The sequence below is a fragment of the Cavia porcellus genome, unplaced genomic scaffold (assembly GCF_034190915.1).
Source record: "Cavia porcellus strain 051 isolate PalLab524CR breed Dunkin Hartley unplaced genomic scaffold, mCavPor4.1 scaffold_31, whole genome shotgun sequence".
Lineage (NCBI taxonomy): Eukaryota > Metazoa > Chordata > Mammalia > Rodentia > Caviidae > Cavia > Cavia porcellus.
In genome coordinates this window covers 27,914,272-27,941,264 of record NW_026947514.1, presented here as the reverse complement: position 1 = coordinate 27,941,264, position 26,993 = coordinate 27,914,272, and the positions used below count along the sequence as shown (strand labels likewise).

General features: G+C 37.9%; 1 protein-coding gene across 3 annotated transcripts in view; it reads left to right on the top strand.

Moving 5' to 3' along the window:
• The window catches only part of Lin52 (lin-52 DREAM MuvB core complex component), a 132,292-nt gene that overhangs the window by 77,778 nt on the left and 27,521 nt on the right, over nt 1-26,993 (top strand). For 2 of the 3 annotated variants that reach the window (XR_010044833.1, XM_063241007.1), the window contains one exon: nt 24,258-26,188. The exons of the other annotated variant lie outside the window; for it this stretch is intronic. Coding sequence is in view for 1 of the 2 variants with exons in the window: in XM_063241007.1 (XP_063097077.1) it covers nt 24,258-24,313 (56 nt within the window). In the remaining variant the exon portion in view is untranslated. Of the gene's footprint in view, nt 1-24,257; nt 26,189-26,993 lie in introns of those variants that run through there. 3 annotated transcript variants of the gene reach the window in all.

Genomic DNA, 26,993 nt, shown 5'->3' with positions numbered 1-26,993 from the left:
TGTTAGTCCTTTGTCCAAGGAGTAGCTGACTGAATTTTTTTCTCATCCTGTATGTTGTCTCTTCACTCTGTTGGTTGTTTCCTTTGCAGTACAGAAACATTTTTAATTCGCTGTGATCTCATTTTTTTGGTTCTTGGTGGTATTTCTTACGCCACTGTAGTTTTAGTTCTAGTTGCAGAGTCCTTGCCTATGCCATTGTGTTCAAGAGTTTTACCTGTTTTGTCTTCCAACAAATTCTGTTTTAAGATTTAGATGTTTGATCCATGTGGTATGTGGTAAGAGATTGGGTGTAAATTCAATCTTCTGCATGTGAATTTTATTAATTCTGAGGATCTTTTGAGTCTTTTGTGTAGAGAATCATGTCATCTGCAAATAAGAGTAATTGACATATGTCCATATACATACACACACATATGTATCTTATTTCTTTTTCTTGCCTGATTACTCTGGCTGGTATTTCAAATACTATATTTCAGTTGAATCTTTGTCTGGTGTTGGAATCAGGGTAATGCTAGGTTCCCAAAATGATTTTTGGAGTACTCCTTCCCTTTCAATTTCATTAAAAGAGACTGAAGAGTGTTGCATTAGATCTTCCCTTAGAGAATTCAGCAGTGAATCTAGTGGTGAATCGATTCAACAAAGAACCTATTTCTTAGTTGGTAGTTTTTTTTTTTTTAACTGCTTCAGTTTTATTGCATGTTATTCAGTTCTTGGTTCAATTTTGGTAATTCATCTGTACCTAGGAATATATTTATTTCTTCTGAATTCTCTAATTTATTGGAGAACAGGTCTTTAAAATAGTTACTAATAATTTTCTGGATTTGGGTGAAGTTCCTTGTGATTTCACCTTTTTCATTTTTAATTGCATTGATTTGTGTCTTTCTTTGGGGGGTAAAATTAGCAAAGTGTTGTCTGTTTGGTTTACTCTGAAAGAACTAGCTATTTGAGTCATTGGTTTTTGTTTTGGCTTTGGTTTTTTTTTTTTTTTTTTTTGGTCTCAATTTCATTAATATCTGCTCTCATCTTTATAATTTCCTTCCTGCTACTAGCTTTGGATTTGGATTGTTCTTGTCTTTCTAGGACTTTGAGGTACATATTAGGTTATTTACTTGAGTTTGCTCTGTTTTTATAATGTGGGCATTGACACCTGTAGACTTCTCTCTTAAGACTGCTTTCATTGTATCGCATTAGTTCTGGTGTGTTGTCCTGGTATTATCACTTGATTCTACAAAACTGTCTAATTTCTTCCTTGAGTTCTTCTGAGACCCATTGATTATTTAGGAGCATATTGTTTAACTTCCATATTTTGCAATTTCATTTGCCATTGATTTCTAGTTTCACTGCATTGTGATCTAATAATGTTTATTGGTTAATTCTGATTGTTTTTGCACTTACGCATGCTTTATTGGCTAACAAATGGTCTGTTTTGGAGAAATGAGCCATACCTATGTGAAATTACAGTGTAAACAATTAAAATCAGATTATCACTAGTAGTATTCTTTATTTTATTTTTTATCTTTTTGAGACAGGGTCTCACTATGCAGTTCAGGCTGGCCTTCAACTCTCTTTGTAGCCAGGTTGGTCTGGAACTTGCTATCATTCTGTCTCAGCCTTCCGAGTGCTGGGATTACAGGCATGTGCTGCTGGTAGTAATTTGTTTTAAATAGATAAATCATCTCTGAATTAAAATGTGATCAAAGTAAAGTAGAATTCGTGAGATTATTTATGTATGTAAGTATTGAGAGTGTGAGGGTAAACTTACTGAAATTTAGTTTCACTAGTGAAAGTTTAAGTTAAGCTGTCCCTAGGGTTAGTCTGCTACTACTTCAAAAGCATCTTCTGGCTGAGGGTGTAGCTCAGTGGTACAGTGCTTGCCTAGCATGCATGAGGCCCTAGGTTCAACCCCCAGTACCACATATCAATCAACCAATCAATCAAACTTCAATAAAGGTACAAAATATTTTTTTTAAAAAAGCATCTGCAAAAACTCAATTAGTTAAGGAACTAAGGACTTAATACCTTTCACTTTCCAAGAACCTTGTAGAAGCAACATGTGGAGTCATTGAACTTTTCTCAGAGATGTTTTATGGACAGAGTAAAAGTTATGCTCTTAGAATTGTCAGTATGATTTCTTAAATAATTAAGGAAGAGAGAGGTTAGAAGGCAGCAGCTTTATTACTAGACTTAACCTGAGTTCAATTTGGTAGATTTAAAAATATATACATAATCTGCTTTTGATTGTTGATCATGTATAATTTCTTTCTCATTCAAAGGATTTAATGACAGAAATAAACATTTGTGACATGAAGAGTTACCCCCCCCCCCTTCCAAAGCTTTTCCTGTTCAGCCATTTCCAAGCTGTCTGCAGAATTAATTATCTCCATCTCTGTTCTCTGGTCTGGTCTTCATGAGTACTCATTTATGTAGCTTCTAGTCTATGAATTATATTGTCTTATGGAGTGATAATGAGAAAAGGCTGTATTTCCAGAGAAGTATTTGATGAGATTTTCTTTCTATTGTGGAAAATTTTTAAGCATATACTAACAAGAGTGAATATATGAACCCCATCTATGAATCCCAACATCAGTAATAGCCAGCTTGCTACTATTCTTCATCTGACCCACTTCTATTACATTTTTTGTTGTACTTATGTTATTTGCTGGAATATTTTAAAGCTTTCTTCTTTCATATCATTTCATCCATAAATACATTAGTATGTATTTGTAAGAAGCCCCCCAAAACACAATACCATTATTGTCACACTGATAAAATACAATAATTCTGTAACAATGTCTGATTCAGTATATGACCAATTTGGCCCCAAATCATATTTTTACTGTTTGTTTGGATCAGGATCTAGAGAAGGTCTGCATATTGACACATGTCAAATCTTTTTAATCTTCACTATAATTGTGCTTCTCACTTCCTCTGGATTTTTTTTCTCCTGAAAAAAAGGAAGCCCATGACACTCTGTTTGTTCCAAGTTGAGTGAAGATCAGTGGTATCAGTTTGTTCTTTTCATTATATGAAAGATAGTAATTATTATTCTATTAAATCAGCATCTGTTTGACCACTCTTAAAATACCATAAAAGCAGAAAAAGCAGGAAAAATACTAGATTTTCCCTCTTTTATTTATACATTTTCAGAATTATGAGTTGAAATGGCCGAGAGCTTTTTTTTAAAAAAATCATTGATATTTGATGCATTTTTTTTTTCTTTTTCCTTTTTATCGGTACCAGGGATCGAACTCACGACCGCCTGCTTGCAAGGCAGGTGCTTATGCCGCTGAGCTAAATCCCCAGCCCCGATATTTGATGCATTTTGATCTATTAAAATCATTCTTCTCTTTCACTTTAAAACTATTCCATCTTAGTAGGTGTCTCTTCCAAGTTGACTCCCTGTATCTTTTGATGTGCTGTTAGTAATCTTTGATAACTTCCTTGCTTTCAGGCATATAAGAATATACTGCTCCATACTTGAAATTTCATTTTTCCAAGGAAACCTGGTTCCTTTAATTAGAAATGTAGGCATTAATAATACCCATTGTTATTGAACAGTCATTGTTTCTAGGCCTTTGCATGAACAAGGTTGGAAAAAATGGTCTTTTTTTTTTTTTTTTTTTTGGTACTGGTTTTTGTTTTGTTTTTTGGTACTGGGGATTGAACTCACTACTTTGTGCTTGCCAAGCAGGCACTTAGGCCACTGAGCTAAATCCCCGGCCCCAAAATGGCCTTTTTTGAAAAGAGAAAAAGATTAAACATTCCTACTGATAATGTAACCAGTTTATTTCATATTTTGTAAGGAAAGAAAAAGTTATTGATATAAACAAAGGTAACTGAAGAGGATTTACTTTATTTGGGTGATCAGGGGAGATTTGACAGAGATATAAAGACTAAAAAGGATTAACACTGCCATTTATTGACTCCCCTACTGTAAACCAAATGATATAAAATATTTTTTATCCTCTTCTTCCACCTTGGTTTTTTTTTCCAGTACTAAGAATTAAAACCAAAGATCATTGAGCTACATTCTTAGAGCTTTTTTTTTTTTTTGGTTTTATTTTTGAGATAGGGTGTTATTAAATTGCCCAGTGAGACAGGGTGTCAATAGGTTCCTTCAAACTTAACGATCCTTCTGCCTCAGTTTCCCAAGTAGGTGGGATTGCAAAGGATGGATCACCATGCTCAGCTAGTTCTTTGTTTTTAAATATGCTTCCTGGTTTAATTTCCCAAGACTATAAAAGCTAATAGTACCCATTTTTCAGGTGAGAAAAACGTGTACCTAGGAAAGTAAATTACTTACTTGTGGTCATCAAGTTTAGAAATCAGGAGTGGAATCAAAGTGGATCAAAGATCTAAATATTAAAGCAGAAACACTAAATCTGCTGGAAGAGAGAATAGAGAGAACTCTTGAAGACACAGGTTTAGGCAAAGACTTCATGAACAAAGTCTGAAATACAGAAGAAATACTACAAAGAATCAACAACTGGGATCTGATCTTATTAAAAAGATTTTGCACAGCAAAAGAAATCACCAGTAGAGTGAAAAGACAACTCACTGAGTGAAAAAAAAGTCCTAGCCAGTTGTTTTTCAAATAAATGACTAATATCTAAAATATAAAAGAACTGAAAAAATCAGACCCCCCAAAATCAGACCCAATCCAAAAATATACATCTGAAATAGACACTTCTTAGAAGTACAGATGGCAAAGAAATACATGAAGAAATAGTCAACATCACTGATGATTTAAGAGGTGGAAATTAAAACAACACTGAGTTCTATCTCCAGAAAGAACGACTATTATCAACAAGTCAACCAATAACAAATGCTGGTGGCACTGTGGGGATAAAGGAACCCTTCTCCACTGTCTTTAGGAGTATAGACTGGTGCAAATATTGTGGAAATCACTGTGCAGATTTATCAAAAAACTAGGAATAAGGGCTGGGGATTTAGCTCAGTGGCATAAGTGCCTGCTTGGCAAGCGCGAGGTGATGAGTTTGATCCCCAGTACCAAAGGGGGGGGGGGCTAGGAATACAGCTCCTATTTGACCTAGGTGTTCCTCTTCTAAGTATCTTCCCAAAAGAATTGAAAACAGTGGGAGAACATGGTGGATAGATAACAGCAGCTATGGAGGCTCTCTGAGATAGCCAGCTTAGAATCCAGGAATGGTGCGGTGTGAGGAGTCCTAAGCAAGGGGAGATATACCCTGCCAACCCAGGAACGAACTAAGCTGAGAGAAACCAACTGGGAATGCAATCGCGGTGCTATAACCAGAACAGATAAAATCTCGGTGCCGAAGCTGGAACTCGTGCCTCTGGAAGCCGTGATTTGAATTTCTTGCTGCTGCTGCGTCTGAATCGGCTCAGCAGGGACAGAGAGGCGAAACCTCTGAGAGCGGGAATTGGTGAAGGGAGTTGAGAGCGGGACTGGCGGGGAGCCCTGCATCGACCTGCAGTGAGAGGAACGGAGACCCTTCCATAGACTAGGAGGCTCCAATAGAGGACATTCTGGGACCCGGTAGACTAGCTGGAACAGGACACTGCAGTGACTTTAGTCACGTATTCCCCTCTCAAGTGGGATTGGTAGGGAGCCCTGATCTGGGTGACGCTGTGGACTAAGACCCAGTAGGCTAGCCCAAACCAGGTCCCAGTGCCTGGTGGTGCACTCTAGCAGTGAAGCCTTCAATAGGTTGACTGACCTGGAGGGGCGGGCCCAGCAGAACTGCCCAGGTCTGTGTCTCCCTAGTACACTGCAATGGGCGGGAACACATAGCTGAATTTAAGTGTATAAGATAGACAACCATATTACTGAGTTTAAACAAATTGTAACCGACAAAGAAAGAAACTGGGCCTCCTATATATGCTTGTATGGAAGGAACAAAAAATATGTGAAGAGGGAGCAACAAGAAAGGGTCCTCGGCCCCCAATCCTGAGAACACTGATCCAGGAAAGGTAGATGCAAAGGAGAATGAGGACAGAAAACATGCAATATCAGACACGGCACCAATAGACATAAAACGACATCTCCGGAGCCTGATAGACTAGTTCAAAAAAGTGAAGTATTTAATGACCTAAAGCAAGATATAAGTAGAATAGTTAGAGAAATGCTAAGCACCTCCCAAGAAAAAACAGATGGTGGAATGGAAGAACAGAAAAAAAGGGGAGAATTGTTTGATGGAAAAAATAGAGCAAACATAGAATACGTGAAGCAGGTTCAAAGAGATTACCAGGAAGCTAAAAACTCTATTGAAAGCTGGCATAACAGCTTGAAAGAAACTAAAGATAGATTATCTGAACTGGAGGACAGATTTGTAATGTGGGAGCATAAAATGAAAAACTTCTTAAAAATAACAAAACAAACAGCAATAATACAAAGGCTTGAAGATAAGAGGATCTATAACTTAACAATTAAGAACGTAAAAGAACAAGTAGGGACACAAACAAATGAACTACAAAGGCTATTCACAGAAATAATCCAGGAGAATTTCCCTAATTTAGCAAAAGGTAAAGATACTCAGATGTATGAGGCATACAGGACCCCAGCCACCTACAACCCAAACAAACAACACCCAGGCATATAATAATCAAAATTCCAGAAATCCCAATATAAGAACAGAATATTAAAAGCCATCAGAGACAAGAAACAGATCACTTACAAGGGACACCCACCAGAATTACAGCAGACTTCTTGGCACAAACCATCAAATCATGAAGAGCGTGGGGGGAAATAATTCAAGCTTTGAAAGATAATAACCTCCAGCCAAGATTGATATATCCTGCACAACTATCCCTAGAAATTGATGGAAAAACAAGGTGCTTCCAGGATAAAGAGGAACTAGGAAATTTGCAACCACCAATTCAACTCTGCAGAGAATACTACAGGACATTCTAAAAAAAGAAAAATACCAAGATTCCAGAAACAGCGGCAGAGAGGCCACAATGGATGGAGTAGATAGTGAAATGAAGAAGAAGACAAACTGACAACTAATGACAGGAAAAGAGCTCAACAGAAATGAGGCAGAGAAGGTTGGATGGTAGGAACAGCTATTTTGGAGAAAAGACATCATAATAGCTAGTACTGATTTAATATCATCTTGTTTTAAAGTCCCATCAAGCTTTTGTTCTTCTGTCTCCATCAGTCTTAACATGTTGTATCCTACTGGATTTTATTATATGTGATAATATAAGCAAAAACTTTTATAGACAAGGAGATTATACAGAAACCATTTTTCATTTTTCTGATAGTTTGTTCTAAATACCCTGTAATACTGTCATTCTCTTGAATGGTTTTACATTGTCTTGATATGTTTGATGCTATATTATACGAAGTTATACTCAAAGATTTCAAGGAAAGAGACACTATGGTAACTACTTTTATGTCGGGATATCTTGTGGTGAAACACTATTTTGCTTAAATGGTTATGCTTTGACCTGTACTGTTTTGTTGTTATGTCCTCTTTTATCTCAATCTCCTTTTTTTATTATTTACTTTTTTATTTTTATCTTTGTAATTAAGAGAAAAATAAAAAATAATAGCAGGATATATTATAGTAACTCACTTTGATTTCCTATTAACTTGATTTGAAACCCTGTATTGCTCTCACCATCTTGTTTTGACTGATTCGCTCTTGCTTGATACTACCAAGTTCGAGAGTATAGGCAACAGCTGTGAAGACAATAAGATTCATTATGACGCCCATTCTGGTTTGACTATTATCTTCTTTTGAAGTCCTGTAATGTCTCCAATATTTTGGTTTTATTGGTTTTGTTCTTTACTGTTTTGTTCAATTTTATTGTAACTGATGATATAGGCAATTCTTTTTAAGAAAGCAAGCATACTGTTTTTACAGTATGTATTATGTCCATCCTTTTGATTTGACTGACTCTGGTTTGGTTTTTTTTTTTTTTTTTTTTTTGGTCTTTTTCTTTTTTTATCGGTACCAGGGATCGAACTCACGACTGCCTGCTTGCAAGGCAGGTGCTTATGCCGCTGAGCTAAGTCCCCAGCCCCTGACTGACTCTGTTTTGTTACGTCACATTTGGTTTTATTCTCTTCAAAAAAAGTAATAAGAACTGTGGGAGTAGTAAAACCCAAAATGTGTAACTGTCAGTGTACAAAAGAGAGGAAAAGAAAGTGCTCTAAAGGATATAACTGTATGTATATTTAAGTGTATAAGATAGACAACCATATTACTGAGTTTTGTTGGATCATTGAACAAAACTGTTTGCAGTCTTACTGTTTGAATGTCCACTTTGTATGCTTTGATTTTGTAACTTGAACAACTATTTCTAAAATGACAATATGTAATCTATTAACTAGTGATTTCCTACTGTTTATTTTTTTCTGAAATTCTGTATAACTTGTACCCTTTTTCTGGTTTTTTTTCTCCTTAAATAAAATTAAAAAAAAAAAAGAATCAAAAACATCATTCCACAGTGATATAGGCAAACCGTCTTTATATAGCAGTACAGTTTGTAATAGCTAAATCTTGGAACCGTCAACCAACAAATGGACAAAAAAGATGTGGATTGTTTAATGCAATGAAATACTCAGCCATAAATAAGCATAAATTTGAGGCATTCCTTAGTAAATGGATACATTAAGTGAAATAAATCAGACACATACATGTAAATATCACATTATCTGTGGTGTGAGAAACTGGAAGGTAAATAGCCAAAATTTATAATAGATATTGTAGAATAGGAAGTAACTGTTCAACGAGAAAAGGGAATGGGGGGAGGGTAAAAGGATAAAAAGGAAACAAAGCTTTGTAAATAAGGAGGGGGAGAAGGGTTGAAGAGAGGAGAGGGGAATAGGGAAGAAAAAGGAACTAAGATATATCATGTACAGGTACAAATTCCCTACGATGAATGTGGTCATTATGCATATCTAAATTGTACCACTAAACTTAAACAAAATTTTAAAAAGAGACCGTTTACACTGATGGTTATCACTAACATATATTGACTTATTCTCATTATGTTATTTTCCTGTTGTTCCCTTTTTTTCCTCCCTCTGTTTAGTTATTTGCTTTGCCTGGTGGACTCATTCCATTGGGCTTCCTGTAGTTACAGTCCTTGTTATGTCTTTATAGAATATCTTTCACACCTGTAATCCTAGCACTTGGGAGGCTGAGGCAGGAGGATTGCCAAGAGTTTAAGGCTAGCCTGAATGACATATCAAGACCTCATCTCAAAAAAAGAAATGTCCTTCAGAACATTTGTGTTGGTTTGGTGGTCATGACCATTTCTTCAGGGTTCTTGGTCATGGAAGTATCTTTTTCTCCATAAATTTGCTTTTGTTTTTTTTTTTTTAAAAGAGGATAAAACAGAATAAAACTAATCAAAACAAACCAGTGTAAGTGATACAGGACTTCAAGACATTACAAAATCAACAATAGTTGCCTTTTTATGTCTTCAAAATACCTGTTAAATAGTTAAATAGCTTCAAAATAGTTAAACAAAATAGCTGTTAAATAGCTTCAAAGTAGTTAAGTTTGGACATAGGAAAAATCAAACAGAACAGAATAGAATAGAAACAATAAAAACAAGACAATGAATGCAATAAAGGACTTCAAAATAAGCCAACAGTAAATCCAAAATTGCTACCAAAATATATCTTGCTATCTTTAAAATAGCTGCTCCTAGCACTGTATTTGACAAAATCAAACAAAACGAGAATAAAACCCAACCCAACAAAACAATGGAAGTGATACAGGACGTCAAAACAAAACCATAGGGAATCAACAATGGCTACAACCCTCAGAAGGAGATCGCCCCTAGATGTCACACTGTGTACTGCTATCCTCTGAACCTGTGATTAGACCATTAGCTCTAGACTTGCAAGGTCAGTGAAACACCAGAGCACCACAGGTATCCAATTGCATTTCGCCTGGATAGCTATCATCACAGCCTGTGTTTCTCCTAATAAGCCAGTAGTTTATGGGGAGTAAAAGGGATGGGGGGAGGATTGGTACTTCTTGTTTGCCAGCCCACGTGCAGGAAGGGGGTGGAGTCTGGCTGTTCCTAGTCCAGCGATAGCCCACACATGGCACTGGTTCCCAGACTGTGCTTGCTTCCTGGTGTGGCCTTGTTCTTTCTCCCCTCAGTCTGCAAAATCTCTTCATCAATTTATTTTTTTAATTTTAAAGAATAAAACCAAGGAAAATAGAATGAAATCAATCAAAATAAACTAGATTAAGTGATACAGGACTTCCAAACCTTATGAAATCAATAATAGCTTACTTCAATACCTTCGTTGTCTTCAAAATAGCTGCAGATTCTCCATCAGTTTTGAAAGATAGTTTTGTGGGGTACATCAGTCTGGGTTTGAAGTTTTCTTTTAGGGCTTGAAATACTTTAAACTCTTCTTGATTTGAGGGTTTTTGTTGAGAAGTCTGCTGTGATTCTGATGGCTTTCCTTTGTATTTGATTTGTTTCTTTTCTCTTAACAGCTTTTAATATTCTGTCCTTGTGTTGATTTTCTGGAATCAAGCTATTATAAACCTTGTGTAAATTCATTTTTCATGACTAATTGGAGTTTTATATGCCTCACTTATGATATCAAATTCTTTTTCCATGCTTTGGAAATTTTCTGCCTCTACTTCTGTGAACAAGGTTTTTATGTTGTTTGTGCTATCTCCTGCTTTTCCATTGACTCCAATCAACTTTATTTTATTTTCCTTTGCATCATCTTGCAGCTGTTGTACTGTTTTTTTGTTGGTCTCTCCATTTTTAAGAAATCTTTTCATGTTTGCTAACTGCAACCCTGTCTTCTCTGATACTCTGTCCTCACATTGACTCATTCTGCTGTGTATATTTTCAATGTCATTTTTTAATCTGCTGGATATCTATTTGAATGTTTCATAGGTTTCATTTCTTTCCTATATTGGGAATGCATGGTTTCCATCTTTTTTTTTTTAATTTGTATCTACTGTAGAATCAGTAACCATATCTTTCATTATGGTCACCATTTCTGTAATTATCTCCTAGTTAATCTCTGAAAGATTATTTCTGATTTGATTTTTTTTTGTAGCCCTTGTTTACCTTCTTTATTACTTCTGCAGTTTCCACTTCAGATGGTTCAGATGGTGTGTGGCTTTCAAGTTGTCTCACTTCATTTTCTCCTGCGTTTGCTTATGGAGAGCTGGAAATCTGGGATTGCATCTTGCTTAATTGTCTTCTGTTGTTGTTGTTGTTGTTGTTGTTGTTGTTGTTGTTGTTCTTTTTCTTCTTCTTCTTCTTCTTCTACTTCTTTTTTAATTCCTGAGTTGATGCTTATAAGTTGCTAATGATGGATAGCTTTATTGCTAATGTTTAGAAACCTTAGGAGATGACTGCTTCACAGAAATTTCTTCAAGGTACAGCTGATTTATAGGTTTGAATCTGTTGCAGAATCTTACCTCTTCAATTTATTGGAAATCTTAAGTTGCTGCCTATTTGGTCTAACTTGCGGTTCTTTTTTTGGAGGGCAGTGGGGTATGGGCTGTCTCTTTATATGGTTTCACTGTGCAGTTCAGGTCAGCCTTGAACCCAGGTGGATCTGGAACTCAAGGGATTCTCACCACTCTACCTGCCTAGCCACTGGTTATTTGACACTGGTGTATATTATCGTTTATGACCTTTAGGGGATCTTAACCTTGGCATGCCAGGAAGAACAACTGATTAGAACAGTTATGATACCATGACTAAAGTAATATAGTTAGCAATAATATCAAACAACATGTGGTACACACCTGTAATCCCAGGACTCAGAATGCTGAGGCAGGAAGATTGCCATGAGTTTGAGGCTAGGCTGCACTATGTAGTGAAACCCTGTTTTAAAAAAATAGGAAATCAAATAGCCTAGAAAATGGCAAACTGTGGGAACTGTTAATTTGTCATCTTTAACTGTGAACTAGATTTGTGGTTATACCAAAATCTAAAACAAACCAGAAAATTGTATACAGAAAATATGCCCTCGGTGTGGCAGTTTTACTCACTGGGGAGAAAATTTTAAGAGGATTGGGGGAAAAAATAGAGAAATAAAAGAGGAAGCAATTAGAAGCCAGACTGAAGGACAAAGGAAGATAATGAAAACTTTAGAAAGCTGATTAAGAGGGAAAGAGAAGAAATAAAAAGGACAGAGCAACAATGAAACTGTAGTAATATAATTATAAAAACTATATAAAATAATGTTCACATCCGTATAAAAACAAGCAAGAAAAAAAAGGGAAAAAAAGTATTTCAGGGTGTGTCTCTGCTGTCACTGGTAGGCAACAACAGGTCTGTGTTGATTATTCGCAGTAAACTAGCCATAAATTTACAGTGGGATAGTGGATAATCCCAGCAAGCCTATACCTTTTATTCCACTGAAGTGGAACTCTGGAACTCTGTTCCACTTCACCCTGACACTAGGAGCTGCTGGAGGTTGCTCTGGGTTCCAAGCTCGATTGACCTCTCTCCAAGTTGGCTATGGGCCAATCGCCCTCTCCTAAGGGACATCTGAACCCAGATGACTCACCAGTCACTGCAGTCTGCTGCTCCACTGGTACATTTCTCTGTGGAGGCCTCTGGGGTCACCAGTAATCACCATGAGTCTGCAAGATTGAACCGCCTCTCCCACGCTCAGGAGAAAGTGCAGCAAGTCACCTCCTTCTTCTGCATTAAGGTCTCTCTCTTTGCTCTCCCCATGGGCCTCAGTTCTCAGCTCAGATCCTTGCTGGGTCCTGGGGTGCTGTTTTCCTGTCTTCTCTTCCTCACATTGCTTGTATTCCAGTGTCTGGACACCAAATCTTGGAGAGGCTGTTTCTCTGTTCACCATTCCTCTGTCTTCCTAGAAGTTTTAGGCCTCACTCAAAAGCCAAATAACACATACCCTGATTTCTATATTCTCCTGCCTGTTTTAACCTGGCAGAAACACATACTTGGTTTGTTCTCTTATAGCACTACTTATGTTTATTATTATATGATTATAAATTCAAAATATATATGCTTCATTTATTTGTGGATGTTTTTGAGTAAGAAAATAGAGAAATACATCTTTTGTCCTAGCTAAATAAAATAATAAAATTTCAATGCCCATTTTATTGTGTTTTTAGGTGGTTTTTATTGAATGATAGTTGTATTTTTAAAATTACACTAGCAAGACCAGGTACATTTCTGTAATCCCAGAACTCAGGAGGTTGAGGCAGGAGGATTAATGCAAATTTGAGGGCATTCTGGGGTACAAAGTGAATTGAAGGCCAACCTGAACTGCATAAAAAAATTCTGTCTCAAAATGATAAAATAATTGAATAAATAACCCTAACAAAAATACCCCCAAGTATTTCTTGCCTTTTAAAATGATGTACCTTCAAGGATGGGTATGGTGGTATACTTGTATAATCCCAGCAATTAGGAGGCTGAATCAGAAAGTTTGCTACAAGTTCAAGGCCAGCCTGAACTGCGTAACATGACCTTGTGTCAAAAAAGTAAAATAAAATAATGTACCTTCTAAGTATCCTATTTACTTAACAAATACTTTTGAAATTCTGTAGACAAGATCATTTACAAATGTTTGTTAAATTAACTTTAGTAAGTAAAACAACTAAAACATGCTATAGGGTTCTGTAAATAGTCATGAACTTGGGGCATTTTCTTGCACCAGCACTTACTAAGCACTTAAATGTTATTATCTTAAGCTTCATAATGACCCAGAAAAGTAAATACTGGCCCCTATTTTATAGATAAGGAACTGAGACAGAGAGAGAGAACATAATTTCCTGATGAGACAATCATCTGATAAACAATAGATTTAGACCATAAGATTCAAATCCTACACAAGCAGTTTTCTGTGATAAGTATTAAAAGTTTATATCAAAACAGTAATGTAGCTTATAGAAAAATATTACTGTATTCTTCTTTACTAATATTTTAAATTAAATACTGCCCAGTGAAATGTAGGTGAAGATTTACAGATGTTTTCTTGGGCCTCTTAAGATAGAAGTAGCTGTAGTTAAAACCCAGGTACTAATTTAACTTACAAGGCCACCTGTAAGAGTATTAAAATAAGGTGATATTGTGCCTTGGTTAAAAAAAAATTCTCTAATAACTATAGAAATGCTTTGTACTATGAAGACAACATCTTAAGTCTTTATGCTAGTCATACACAAAGTGCTATTGCAGTGAAAAAACAGGTGCGAGTAATGCCTGTTCAGTCTGAGACACTTGATGTATCTTGGGCCTCAGTGTTTGCTGGAATTTACAGTTTCATGAGCAAAATTTATATACTTTTAAAAGTTTTCTATTTCTGTATGTTCCACTTGATGTCAAATCTGTATTCTTAAATTGTTGGGTTCTGTTTAAAAAAAACATTTTCAGCCCCTCTTTCCTTCCCCCTACCTCCCATGCTCATTTTGTATAATATGGTAATGATATCACCGTAGCAGTAATTACGGGTCATCTTCATTTCTTTCATCTCTGCCTGTTCTGATGGCTTCATTCCTTTGACGGAGAAGATTTGGCTCTAGGTGCTATGATTATTTTGTTAAGCATTATTCGAATAGACAGGAGTGAGAGAAATTAATCAATCCAAATGCAATTAGCATCATGTTTAACCCAGTGATGGACATCTCAAGGTGAAACAGCCAGGGGAGTTTCAGACATTATTATTCAATCCAGTGGTTCTTATCTAAATTATAATCAAGAGAGGTTTTTATTGGCTTCCTAGTGTGAAGATGTAACTCTTTCCATGCTCTGGGGGTCAAGAAGACTGGTTCTTTCTTTCCAGATTTGAAACTACTACCAGCTCCTCAGGATGGGAGGAACCAAGCAGGACAATTGTCTTAATATCCAAGGAATTTAGAATGATCTGTACTATGGTCTGGGTCTGATTTTCCTAATAGTAGAACCCAGCCTGTGAATATCTCAGGCTCTCTAAATTGGGGCAAATATTTTGTGTACTGAGCAAGTCATTTTGACTAATTGTTCTGTCTTAACCTTACACGATGGATTATTATTTTTGTTCTTTATGAATGAGGATATTAAGATGGGGTGAAGTTGCCAGTCTTTGATCATAGTAAGTGTTTTCACCAGGAGGTATTACTTTGTAAAGGCCCTGAAGCATGAATGTTCTACACAAATTTATTAGTATTTAATAAAACTTCTAGTCCCCAGAATATCAATCCATTGCTTTGTTCTCACTGTTGAGTTTTACCCTTGAAAAGAGAACGAAGTGAAACTCCGAAATAGTTCTGTGAGGCCCTTTGAAATAAAACACAAATAAGTTGTTGGCTTTTGTTTCTTGAACACAAATCTTTGAGGGTTTTGTTGTTTGGGTTTGGTTTCTATTAGGGAAAAAGATGATAAAGACTAGTATTAGATATTTGAAATCTAGTTTTGTTTTGCTTTTAAGAGAGAACAGGGCACAGAGAGTTGATGGAAAAACACAGTCTGTCTCCTAAATACATTTTTCAAAAGCCTGACAATTAAGATTCTTCTACTTCTGCCTTCAATCTTCAGGCATCATGGCTGACACTTCCCACATTTTATGTTCCTGCTTGATGTTTTATATTTTTTTTATGTTTTATATTCTGAAAATAAATCTGTTGACTGGATATTTCTATCCTTTTTTTCCTCTCTGTTATGAATAGCATAACATAGCATAATAGTTATGAATTAAAATTGTTTTTCATATTGGGGCTGTCCAAATTTGTTTACTTGCACGTTGAATCTTGACTTTCCTTGTTCATATTACTTCTGGGACAGAAGTGTTTAGAAATAGACCTTACAATGATTTGGAGAAAAAATATTTAATATAAAGTTATTTCTCTGAAGTCACTAGAGGAAGCACCATTATTAGTCACCCTACCCTTTTGTCAGAAAAAGTGTTAGATGCCCCATAAAAAGAGAATCTGGAAAATATATTCTCAAGAAATCATTTGTTGAGAATTTAATGAAGGGAAGAGTTTAAGATACAGAGAGCAAAAACAAGGAAAAAGTGGAAACAAAGCTTTTGTTAATAAGGAAAAGATTGAAGGGAGTATAGGGAAATGAGGAAAAATGCAGTGTGTTATATGTACAAATTCTCCATGATGAATGTGACCATTATGTATATCTAAAATATACCGATAGGCCCGCATGGTGGTGCATACCTATAATCCCAGCACTTGGGAGGGTGAAGCAAGATCACTGTGAATTCAAGGCCAGCCGAGGCTACATAGGTGAGTTCAAGGCTAGCCTGAACTATGTAGCAAGACCCTGTCATAATAAATAAATAAATAAATAACCAATAAAATCTAATTGGAGAAGAAAAAAGAATGACTAAAATTTTTTTTGAAAAAGATTGTGAGACACCAGGGATTTAGCTCAGCAGCACAGCACCTGCTTAGCAAGTGTGAGGTGATGAGTTTGATCTGCAGTACCAAAAAAATTTTTTTGATAGTTTGATAGTAGATGTATAGTATGTAGGGTGTTCTGTTGGGGTTTTTTTTTTTTTTTTTTTTTTTGAGACAAGGTCTTGTTATGTAGTTCAGGCTGGCCTTGAGCTCACTTTGTATCCTCCTGCCTCAGCCTCTGAGTGCTGAGATTATAGGTGTCTGCCACCATGCCTGGCTTCAATTCATTTTTTGAAATGCCTGTTATACCCAAAGAACTTTATGCAAAAGCCTCAAGACTGTTCTGCTGACCTTTAGGTGCTACTTCTGGTATTTTAGAGAAAAGTAGGGCTTTACCAAATGCCTTCATTTGTGGTTAATCTAAGTGGTTGAGAATGGTGAACAGACTTTAGTACATTTATTCCACTGCTGAGGCCAAGTGTCCCGGTTCACTGAGGCATCAAGACAGACTGCTCCTCATCCAGTAACACTCTGTTCAGTTCCCAGGTCCTTTTGCTGTTGATACTAGCACCAGCTGCTCTCATATCAGAGGCACTCAAAAGCACTTAGTCCTTGACATGAATTATCACTCACTTCATGGTCCTTTCTGTGCGGAGATCTGACACCAAGCTGTAGCTTGGTGAAGAATCTCAGTCTGGCGGGCTGCCTTGGGGCTGTTCTGCTGTATGCCAGCTCTGGGCCATAGCACAGGAGAACTTTCCTCATTCCATGAGACAGCAGTCAACATTATGAATCACACATCTTTTGTCCTCCTTTAATCTAACAGTACCTGTTAACAGCTAGCTCCACCTCAAGGGCAGCTTAGCCTTTGAGCATAGTCTCTATCAGAAGGCATGTCATTGGCTCCCAGGATACGGGAGGCCGAAGCAGGAAAATAGAGAGTTTGAGGGCAGCCTGGGCTTCATAGAGAGTTCTAGGCTATCTTGGACTACAGAGCCACACCCTGTCGCCAATATCTTGCACATAAGGAGTGAAATGTCAAGATTTTTTTTCAATATTTAATTTCTAAACATTCTTCAGATTTATCAGTTGTCCCTCCCCCAAAAAATATATCTATCTGCCTGGGATATAACTCAGCAGCACAGTGCCTGCCTGGGAAGTGCAAGGTCCTGAGCTTGATTACTGGTATCAAAAAATCTTGAACATTAGTAGTAGGCACTGCATGTGACTGATTTCATTAGTCAGTCACCCACCCCCAGCAAACTTCTGTTCTGCACAGCACTCACTGATGCTGAGAGTCCTCTTGCCATAGCTGTTAGAGTATATTCAAGGTTTCAGGGACCAAAAGAGTAATTTCTAAAGAATCAAAACCATAAGTATAATGAGTTACTATAGAACATCTTCTGTGAAGCTAATTAAATAATCTTTTAACAAAACTAACCAGGATTTTGTGTTTCTTTTTGTTAGAAGTAACTCCTGGTGTGGTTAAGGAAGATAGCTCCTATAGTGCTTGATGTTACTCCCTCAGGGTTTGTGGAGTTGTTTTGTTTTGCTCATGTTACCATAATGCGCAGTTAGTTTATGACAGAAAGGTGGAAGCAGGTAATGATGACAGATTGGTGAGAATAATGATGTCTGTAGATGAGGAGCCTTTCTCAGCACTCTTTTTTCCTCAGAACTAGGTTGACCTATCCTTGAGCATGGAGTAGGTGTTGAATGGTCTTTGGTGTGGCTGGGTTTAGCCACAGGCCCATGTTGAAGTCATCAGCAGCATTGTGCTTAAAGCTCACTTGCTTTTCCTGTAAAAGTTGTTAGTCTACTAGTGTACACACATTACCCAGATGCCAGATGTTTATGTTGCCACTTGTTTTGTATTTGAAGATCTTTTATATACTAGTCTTCCTTTTGCAACCCTTAATACTGTGTGATTTGGCTTATTTGGTACAGCCTGGTAACGCTTGTGAAAGGGCAGCTGAGAAACTGTGGTTCACCATGGCTCTGTGGCTAACAAGAAGCCGAGGGAAGGAGTCCAGACTGAGAAAGTGGTCATACTCATGCGAAGGTGCCTGGGCAGGGTAGTTCCATGGTGAAGTTTAAGATTGAGGCATGTGCCATTAGTAAACTAATGAAAGCCTGTTGTGAACAACAGTTTATCAATAAAGCAGATCAGATTCCAGTTTGATAGGTGGGCAGTTAATGAGACAGCCACACCTGCACAGTTAGAAGTAAAGTTTGAAGATGGAATTAAAACGTTCCAGCAGTAGGACGTGTTTGCCACAAAGGCAACCTGGCATTTGCTCCAGAACTCTGTTCCCAAAGACCAAGAACACTCTGAATTAGACTACTACAACTTAGTTGCACTGTATCCTGGCAGAGTGGGTTTCTCTGTCCTTTCATTGTCCTCATCATCATTATTTATTCTGTATGAAGTGACTGGCATACGTGGACAAGCATATTGCCTTAACAACAACAACAAAAAACCCTAAATGCCTAATTGTATGTTTTATTCAACATCAGATGGAGATGCAATGAGAGGATACTGAATCTATAAAAATGCCCCCTTTTTCCATTTTTGGCATGTATATTCAGCGGTCTTTTTCATGAAGTTTTTTTTTTTTTTTTGGTTTTGTTTTCATCATTTAACAACAACAACAAACATCTTTACATGTCTTGTTCCATTGGGGAATTTTGATGTTTTTCATTTAATCATTGTAAAATAATGACAATTTTATAATCTCGTTGTATATAGTTGTTACAGGTTACGTGTTAGACAATATGTCTTTCAGTGACAGTTACTCTAATATAAATGATTCCATGATAATCTCATGAAGCATCATGTTTCTTAAGTAAACGTGTTTGAAACAAAATAGGTTGCAGTGAGCAAGAGGTTTATTAGCTCAGCAGCCTAAGTGCCTGCTTGACAAACGTGAGATCGTGAGTTCCCTCCCCAGCACCAAAAAAAAGTTGCAGTAGGTACATTTACACTGAATGCCTTGTGATCTGTGTGTTAATCCTACCTTCAACAGATGAGGAAACTGAAGCCCAGAAAGATAAGTTACGGACTTGCCACAGTGGTCCAGAATCAGGTCTCAGCTAATCCAATGTTCAGAATCCTATCCCTTGCACAGTGTTTTGTTATCTCCTTTGCTCCTTGGCCACTCATGGGAGATCTCCTAAAAACAGCCTGTTGTTGCTTTTCCAGGAGTAAGGAAATCAGTGTGACTCTTTATCACAGGAATGTTTTTAATTAGACTGCAGCACAGAAATACTTAGTTTGGAATTGAAATTCAAACATTCTAAGAGTTTCTTCCATTTCATTCTTAGCAGCAATTAATCTTTATATTGTTCCCTACATAAAAGTCAAGCTGAATTTTATCAGGCAATTGCCTCAAAGTTATAATCTGGAAAATCTTTCTGTAATGAAACCCATATGTCATGGGTGAAAGGTACAAAGCCCTGGCGGAGAAGGCTGGTCTCGAGAGAGTTTCTGCACCCAATCTCGTTAACCAGGGTCCCTCTGGTAATCCCTCATCCCCTCCCCGGCAAGAAATCAATCTGTACCACTGAATCTTTTTCAACCATCCACCAGAAAATTTACTGCAGAGAAGGCAGTTTGGGGCTAGTCATTGTGGAGAGAGAGCCAGAGGCAAGGCTAAATGGAGGATGGAGGAATTGGAGAGTCTCAAGAGGAGATTATATTAAACCCTGCACTACCGTCAGAGGAATCAGGATGAAGTCCTCCCTTCAGCCCTGACCTCTCTCTCTTAAGTATACTCAGGTATTTACAGCTGCCATGAACCTGACAGCCCTAGAGAAACTACAAAGGGGGTAATAGAAACAGCGTAAATCTGAAAGTTGATTGTGCTTTAGCCATTTACTATCTTTCAGTATGGATAGGTGGTCCCCTCTCCACACTCAACTGCAATTCACATGTTAACCCTCTGGTGACAGTCCCTATTGTGGCTTTCTCAGTTTATGATGTATGCACTAAACAGGAGGACCTATAAATCACAAATTGATGTGGGAGTTATGCCTCCCCTGTGCTCAGCACATGCCCTGGTGGCTAATGACCAGTGGGTTCCTCTTGGCATAGTTATAAGAATGGTAATAGTGTTGCATTTGTGTTCAGCCTGGTAATCCTAGAGAATAAATCCAGAAATAGAAAATAGTTAACAAATTTCACTGGCTCTAGATAAAATTTTGGGGATCTTGTCTCCAGGATTCCATTCCTCTCTTCCCCTCTTCTCCCTTTCTTTTCTCTTTCCCTTGATGCTGAGACTCAAACCCAGGGCCTATGCTTGCCAACTAAGTGCTCTACCACTGAACTACACCCTGGCCCTTAGGATGGACTTCTGTGTGATTGTGTGTATATAAGAGGAAGGAAGACTGAAAAGGAATGGAGGAATTGAAAGTATCAACTCAACAGCATATGATCTTACCTTGGCCATCTGTGTCAGAAGATAAGGAGCTATAACTACTGGAAAAAAGAAGGAATGTGCCCGGCAAGAGAAACAGAAATACTTTCTTTTGCTATAAGCAAGCATTAGCCATCTCCAAAGGTTTTTGCCTGAAAAAATTTGAAATTCTTGAAGGAAGTGCTTTAGTAAACTATATTTACACATGAAATCCTACTGAAAGGGATATGTGCGTGTGTGTATGTAGACAAGAAATACCGAACAGCAGCAGAAGGTGTCTCCTTATTCCTAATGGGATTTTGTAGCAGCATGTGTGAGTTTGTTTCAGAAGTCAAAAATGAACAGATGTTGGTATAAATTACCTCTGTGTCTGATGTCTTGCAAATTAAAAGCGCGGTTGGCATCACTAAACAATTTCACTAGGCTTAGGGGGGTGCGGTTTGCGGGCAGTGATTACTGTAGCAGATCGGTAAGAATCTTCACACTGCAGCAGAGCAGGAGAACAGAGATAAGAAAAATAAAATAAAGGCTCTATGAATTCATCAGAAATGCTAACATCTCTGATGACAAGTGAACAGGAGGGCTTGTGCTCCGGAGCAGCCCCTAACCCACAGCAATTTTTCTGTGTGCAAAAGGGGTTGGTGCTCAGGATCTGATTTATAGGGCACAGCCTTCTTTTAGGAAGTGTCTGTGTCACACATTCGTATATCTCCTATATGGGACTGGCAAGTAGGGAAACTTTCTCCCCTCCCATGTAGGAGATGATGTCTTTTGAATTACTTCCACTTTTATGGTGGTTTCCTGCAGCTCTGTATACTTGGATTAGGTTGAGGGGGGAGGAATGATTGAGTGGAAAAGGAGTTGTTAAAAAGGATTGGTTAAATTCAAGGAGAGCTTGCCATCAGGAGACTTTAGAATCTCCATTTATTTTTCCCTTTTAAACCCTTTGATCCTTCAAATAGTTGAGTCTTTTTAAATTCTAAGACTTAGAGTATTGTAAGTCATTCTCCCATTTGGTAGGAAAAAACAGCAAGGGATTGGGAGGTCTGAAGGGCAACAGCAGAAATTACCCATGTTATCAGTGTCGCTCCAGGTCCATGGCTGGGGAACAAGACTCTTTTCCACCTGGCAAAGTTCTGGTACTGGTGTCTGGTTTTCAGAGTGTCTGCTTCTAGTCCCATTGCAAGATCATTTGACACAAACAATGTTAAAGTCCTTAGCACACGAGTGTAGGTAGGTGACCCATCCTGCAGGAATAAATGATGAAACCTATAGGTCCCAAATATTACTGTAGGATTGGGCTGCGGGGACACCTTCCTAGAAATGGGTTTTTGTTTATTTGTAGTAGTGGGGGTTGAACCCAGGGCCTTCACATTGAGCTGCTACACTTTTGTTGTTGTTCTTTAATCTTGAAACAGTCTCACTAAGTTGCCCAGGTTGGTTGTGTACTTGTGATCCTCTTATCTCAGCCTCCCAGAGCACTGGGGTTATAGGCAAGTGTCACTGTGCTTGTCTAGGAATGGAGTTTTTGAGATTGCCTGCCTTCTTATAATAATTGATTCATTCACTCAGAAAATACTGAGTATTAAAAAATCATAGAGCTGGACATGGTGGCACACACCTGTAATCCCATCACTCCAGGAAGGCGGAGGCATGAGGATCACCGCAAGTTCAAGGCCAGCTTGGGCTGCATAGTTAGTTTAAAGCCAGCTTGAACTATGTAGGGAGACCCTGGCTCAAAAACAAAAACAAAACAATACATATGTACCTCTGAAAAGGGTTCTAGTAATGATTACTACTATACCAAGTATGTTCTTTTTTTCAAGTATGTTTTATATTGTTAATATCAAAGGGAAAAGTAAGTAGCACAGGTGGCTTAACATTTTGTTCATTTTGAAGATGAAGAAGGTGAGGCTCAGAGATACTGTCCAGCCCAAAGAGTGACCCAGCTAATAAATACTAAAACTAGAACTGTGTTAAGATACTATACTGTGTACTTAGAAGAAGACCACACTACCTCCTCTGGGCAAGAAAGTACTTGATTGGATTTTCTCTGGAATAGTATAGTTGGCTCTTTTTTTAATTTTGTTTATTTGTTTGCTTTTTTGAGAGAGAGAGAGAGAGAGAGAGAGAGAGAGAGAGAGAGAGAGAGTCTCCATGTGGTCCAGGCTGCTCTTGAACTCACCATGTAGCCCAGGCTGGTGTTAAACTCTTGGCAATCCTCTTAAAAAGTCACATAATATAGAAAATGGAACTTTGAGAGCCACCAACTAGTCTTACTTATACAGTATAAAGGAAGGAAATAAACATTCATTCTGTTCCATTTTGATCTTTTGCATATTACCACTCGTCCAAATAGCATTTATTAAGTAGATACAGGTCTAGCACTAGCCAATCTCCACCCTCAGTTCTTACATTTTAGTGAAGGAAGACAAGTTTGTAGACAGGTGATTACATACAAGTCTTCTAGGAACTGTGAGTGTAGTTTGATATAAATTTACTGTGGAGGAGTTGGCCAATTTGATTTGGGTCAGGATGATACTATGGATAGGTGAGGCTAGACCCAGCACTGTGACTTCCACTCATAGCTAATGCAATTCCTCTTGCTGGTGCTCAGGAACTAGTGAAAGCTGGGAGGTAGATCTACTGCATGGTTCCAGACTTCTGGCCTCGAGGGCTAGCCATCGGAAATTCTCCAAACTGTAAAATCCATTTAGGAGATCTGAAAAGATGAACTGTGAGATAAGGGTGAAGGAGATGTTATATTGTATATGCTTGCTGAGGATTTGCTTAACAGAGCTAAAGCAGGGCTTCCTGAGTGACCCTTGTAATTGGGAAATGTTTTACTTTCATTTTGGAGCCTTGTATATAGGAAAGTAGCTGTATAAACCCAGTGGTAACTACAGCATTCAAAGATTGATGGTGCTGAAAGCCGAAGAAAGACACATAAACCTTGCCTGGCTATATTAAATACCTGAGAACTGACAATGCTGAGAGAGAGAAGACCAAAGCTCTATAAACCCGACCTACTTTATTACACCATCCACAGATCAACTGCACTGAGGGGATGTAAACTTTGTTATATTATAGCATGCAGCGACCTCCACTGCCAAGAGACTGGGTTAATGATCTCTGATTTTGATTTCAGATTATAAATGTCCAGAGACCAACATCTCAGAGAAATTCTGAGATGGGTTTTAGCTTTCAAGAGCAAACCCCATGAGATAGTAACATGACCATTAGATGCGATGCTCCAGAGAGGGATTTGAAGAAAGTTCCCTGGTGATTCTTTCTTGTTAACAGTGGGTGATAAAATCTTCCCCAATGCCTGTATCTTATAGCAGTTGCCAACTTCAGAATCACTTTGTCTGTTAGTTGTCGGTAGTGGGTTATGTCCCCCTTTTAGGTTAGTGATGCTTGAATCCGTAGTGGCAGCAACTTGGTATACAGTTTGAATCATTCTGCGTTTTTCAATGAAATCTTCCTGGGATCCTTTTTTTTCACATTTCAGATTTTCACCATTCTTTTATTTGCTTTGTAATTCCAGCCAGAGAGATGACACGGGGGAAGTTCCTCAACATTCTAGAGAAGCCCAAGAAGTAGCAGCTGCTCATGCACAGGTGTTGTGGGGACTGTAACGAAGCTCCCTTGCCAGTACAGTTCTGACGGTGTGCACCTCATGCTTCTTTGGGAGAGGCTGGACCGGCACCTCCACAACTGCCCCTCCCTGCTCCTGGCACTCTACACCTCTGAAGACATTTGGTGGCAAGTGAATCTGTTCTACGCAAGGATCATCGTTGTTATTAAGTCAGTGTCTTAGCCTTGGATATTGGTAACAGCAGAGGTCCTGCTGTTCTTAAAGGTCAAGGTTGTGCTTTCTCATTTCCAGCAGTGATTCGGGAGCCCAAGGATCTTATAGTTGATTTGATACTGTGATGGCAAAGCCAGTTGTGATATGTTGACTGGATGGATTCTTTTGAGTCGTACTTGATATCTTTGGAGGTATTTATGATGCAGGGAGATGAAAGATCTACTAGATTCTGGACCAGAGCATACATCTGACTCTCCCATCTGTAGTCACTTTAAAGATTCTCCAGCTGGAGAAATCAGGATCTTCTCAAAGTGTATACCTGCTTTTTAAATCCTACCCCTCTCATGCCAGTCCCACCCTCACTGCTGTTGATTCCCCGCCACTCAGCCCATCATTCAGGTCTCACACCAGGATGGGAGATCCCGCTGTAGTGAGTCCCTCCTAAAATTAGCTTGAAGACCAAAAGACCTGTGGTGATTGCATTGCATTACCTGCTGCAGATTTAAATGAAAGAGTCAGGATGGCTTAACAGGAAGGATATTGTTTGTGGAAATTCCCATTTGGATAAAAACTAGAATCCCTCGTTAACCTAGTGTGTGTGAGATGGAGACAATGTTCTGTCCCTCTTGTCCCCATCACAGCATGTTTAAGATCCTTAACCTATGTGACAGACACACATGTACAAAAGAATTTCCTGACCTACATACAACTTTCCATGGAATTCTGCCCAAGTTACATGTCAGTTAAAACCTAAAGAGCTCATCCATGGGTAAAATGAGTTAAATATGTTCTTATGTTTTGAGAAGTACATAAAGTTTTATACACTCGATGAAAAGAGTCCCGGTGGTGATGTTAGGACATAGAAAAAGTTGCAGTCAAGTTTGTGGTCTTGAGTGTCTGCTAAGGCATCATGCTCTAGTTTGACCACTGGTCCTTTGACCATTGTCTGACATTTATGCATGTTTCCCATGCTAGAACTGATTTTCGGTTTTTCTCTTATTTGTGCCTTTGACTACACAGTTTTACTTTCTGAAAAAAAAAAAACAAAAAAGTGAGCACAGGACACACAGGATGATTGTGAGAAGGAAAATATTCTGGAGGTATGTTCCCTGAAAGAGTCAGGTATAGAGGCTTTAATGAAGCTTATGACTGACATTTCTTGATCACCCTAAATGTAGTCAAAGTGTGTGTGTGTGTGTGTCTGCGTCTGCACTCACATGAGTGCATGTGTGCATGCATGGGTGAGAGTGGCCAAAATTAGTGCCATAATGTCAAATTTTTCTCCCCTCTATCTTTGAGAGTTGATGCTATCAGGCACTTTGAAGTGTTTGGGGAATTGAGACATGTATGGAAAATACTGGGATACCTCCCCCAAGCCTGCTCAAGTCTGTAACCGGAAGCCAAGAGTTGGTTCTCTGATCTGTTTTGGCCTCCTCCTTTTACTGTCTGTCATTTTATTCACCAGCACTTAATGTAAGTAGGTATTTTAGAATTGCAATATTTATTGGTTTTGTATTTGTTGTTCTTAGAAATGTTAATGATGTATTTTTATATTGATAATATAAATTTATGTACAGTGTGTTATGTGTTTTAGGATATTAGAGGACTGTACCTTGTATACAATGTCTTAATAAATATGAACCCTTTATAAAAGGGTTTTCCTCAAAGGGCCACATTGTATTATTTAAAGCACATCTCTCACTAGAAAATACAACTGTAGAGATAAATAGCACACTGTCTTTCCCCCTAACAGCATAATGGGTGGTTTAGAGGTTTATAGTCATCTGCTTGGAAATCACCAATGGCTACCATAATGTCTCTTGTTCTCTTCACTGTAGCTGTCCATACCCTCATACACAATGAAATCAAATAATAGAAAACAGACTAAAACCAATCAAAACCAAAGAATGAAAACGCTACAGGACTTCAAAACCAGATAACAGGAAATGAACAATGGTTACTATAGTGTCTTGTTTTCTTCAAAATAGCTGTTCATACCATCACACATAGTAAAGTCAAATAAAACAAAGCAGAATAAAACTAATTACACAAAAGAATGAAAACAAAGCAGAATAGGAATCCAACCATGATTACCATAATACATCCCATTATGTTCAAAATAGCTGCCCATACCGTCAGACACAGTAAAACCTAACAAAACAAGGCAGAACAGAACCAAACCTAACAAAATTGTGAAAACATTACAAGAGTTCAAGACAAGACAGTAAGAAATTAACATTAGTTAACACCAAGGTTCCTTTCACAATTGCTAACTGTAATCCTGTCTGAAAGTCTACCTTCAGTCTCTTTCAAGCAGTTTTGCCAGCTTTCGATTGACTTTTGAATTTCCTGGATATCGCTTTGAATCTGTTTCATGCATTGTAATTCCTTTCTATATTGTTCATTCAAGTTTTCCATCATTTTCCTATGCTCCTCTTTTTTATCTATGTCTTTAGATATGCTGAGCAATTC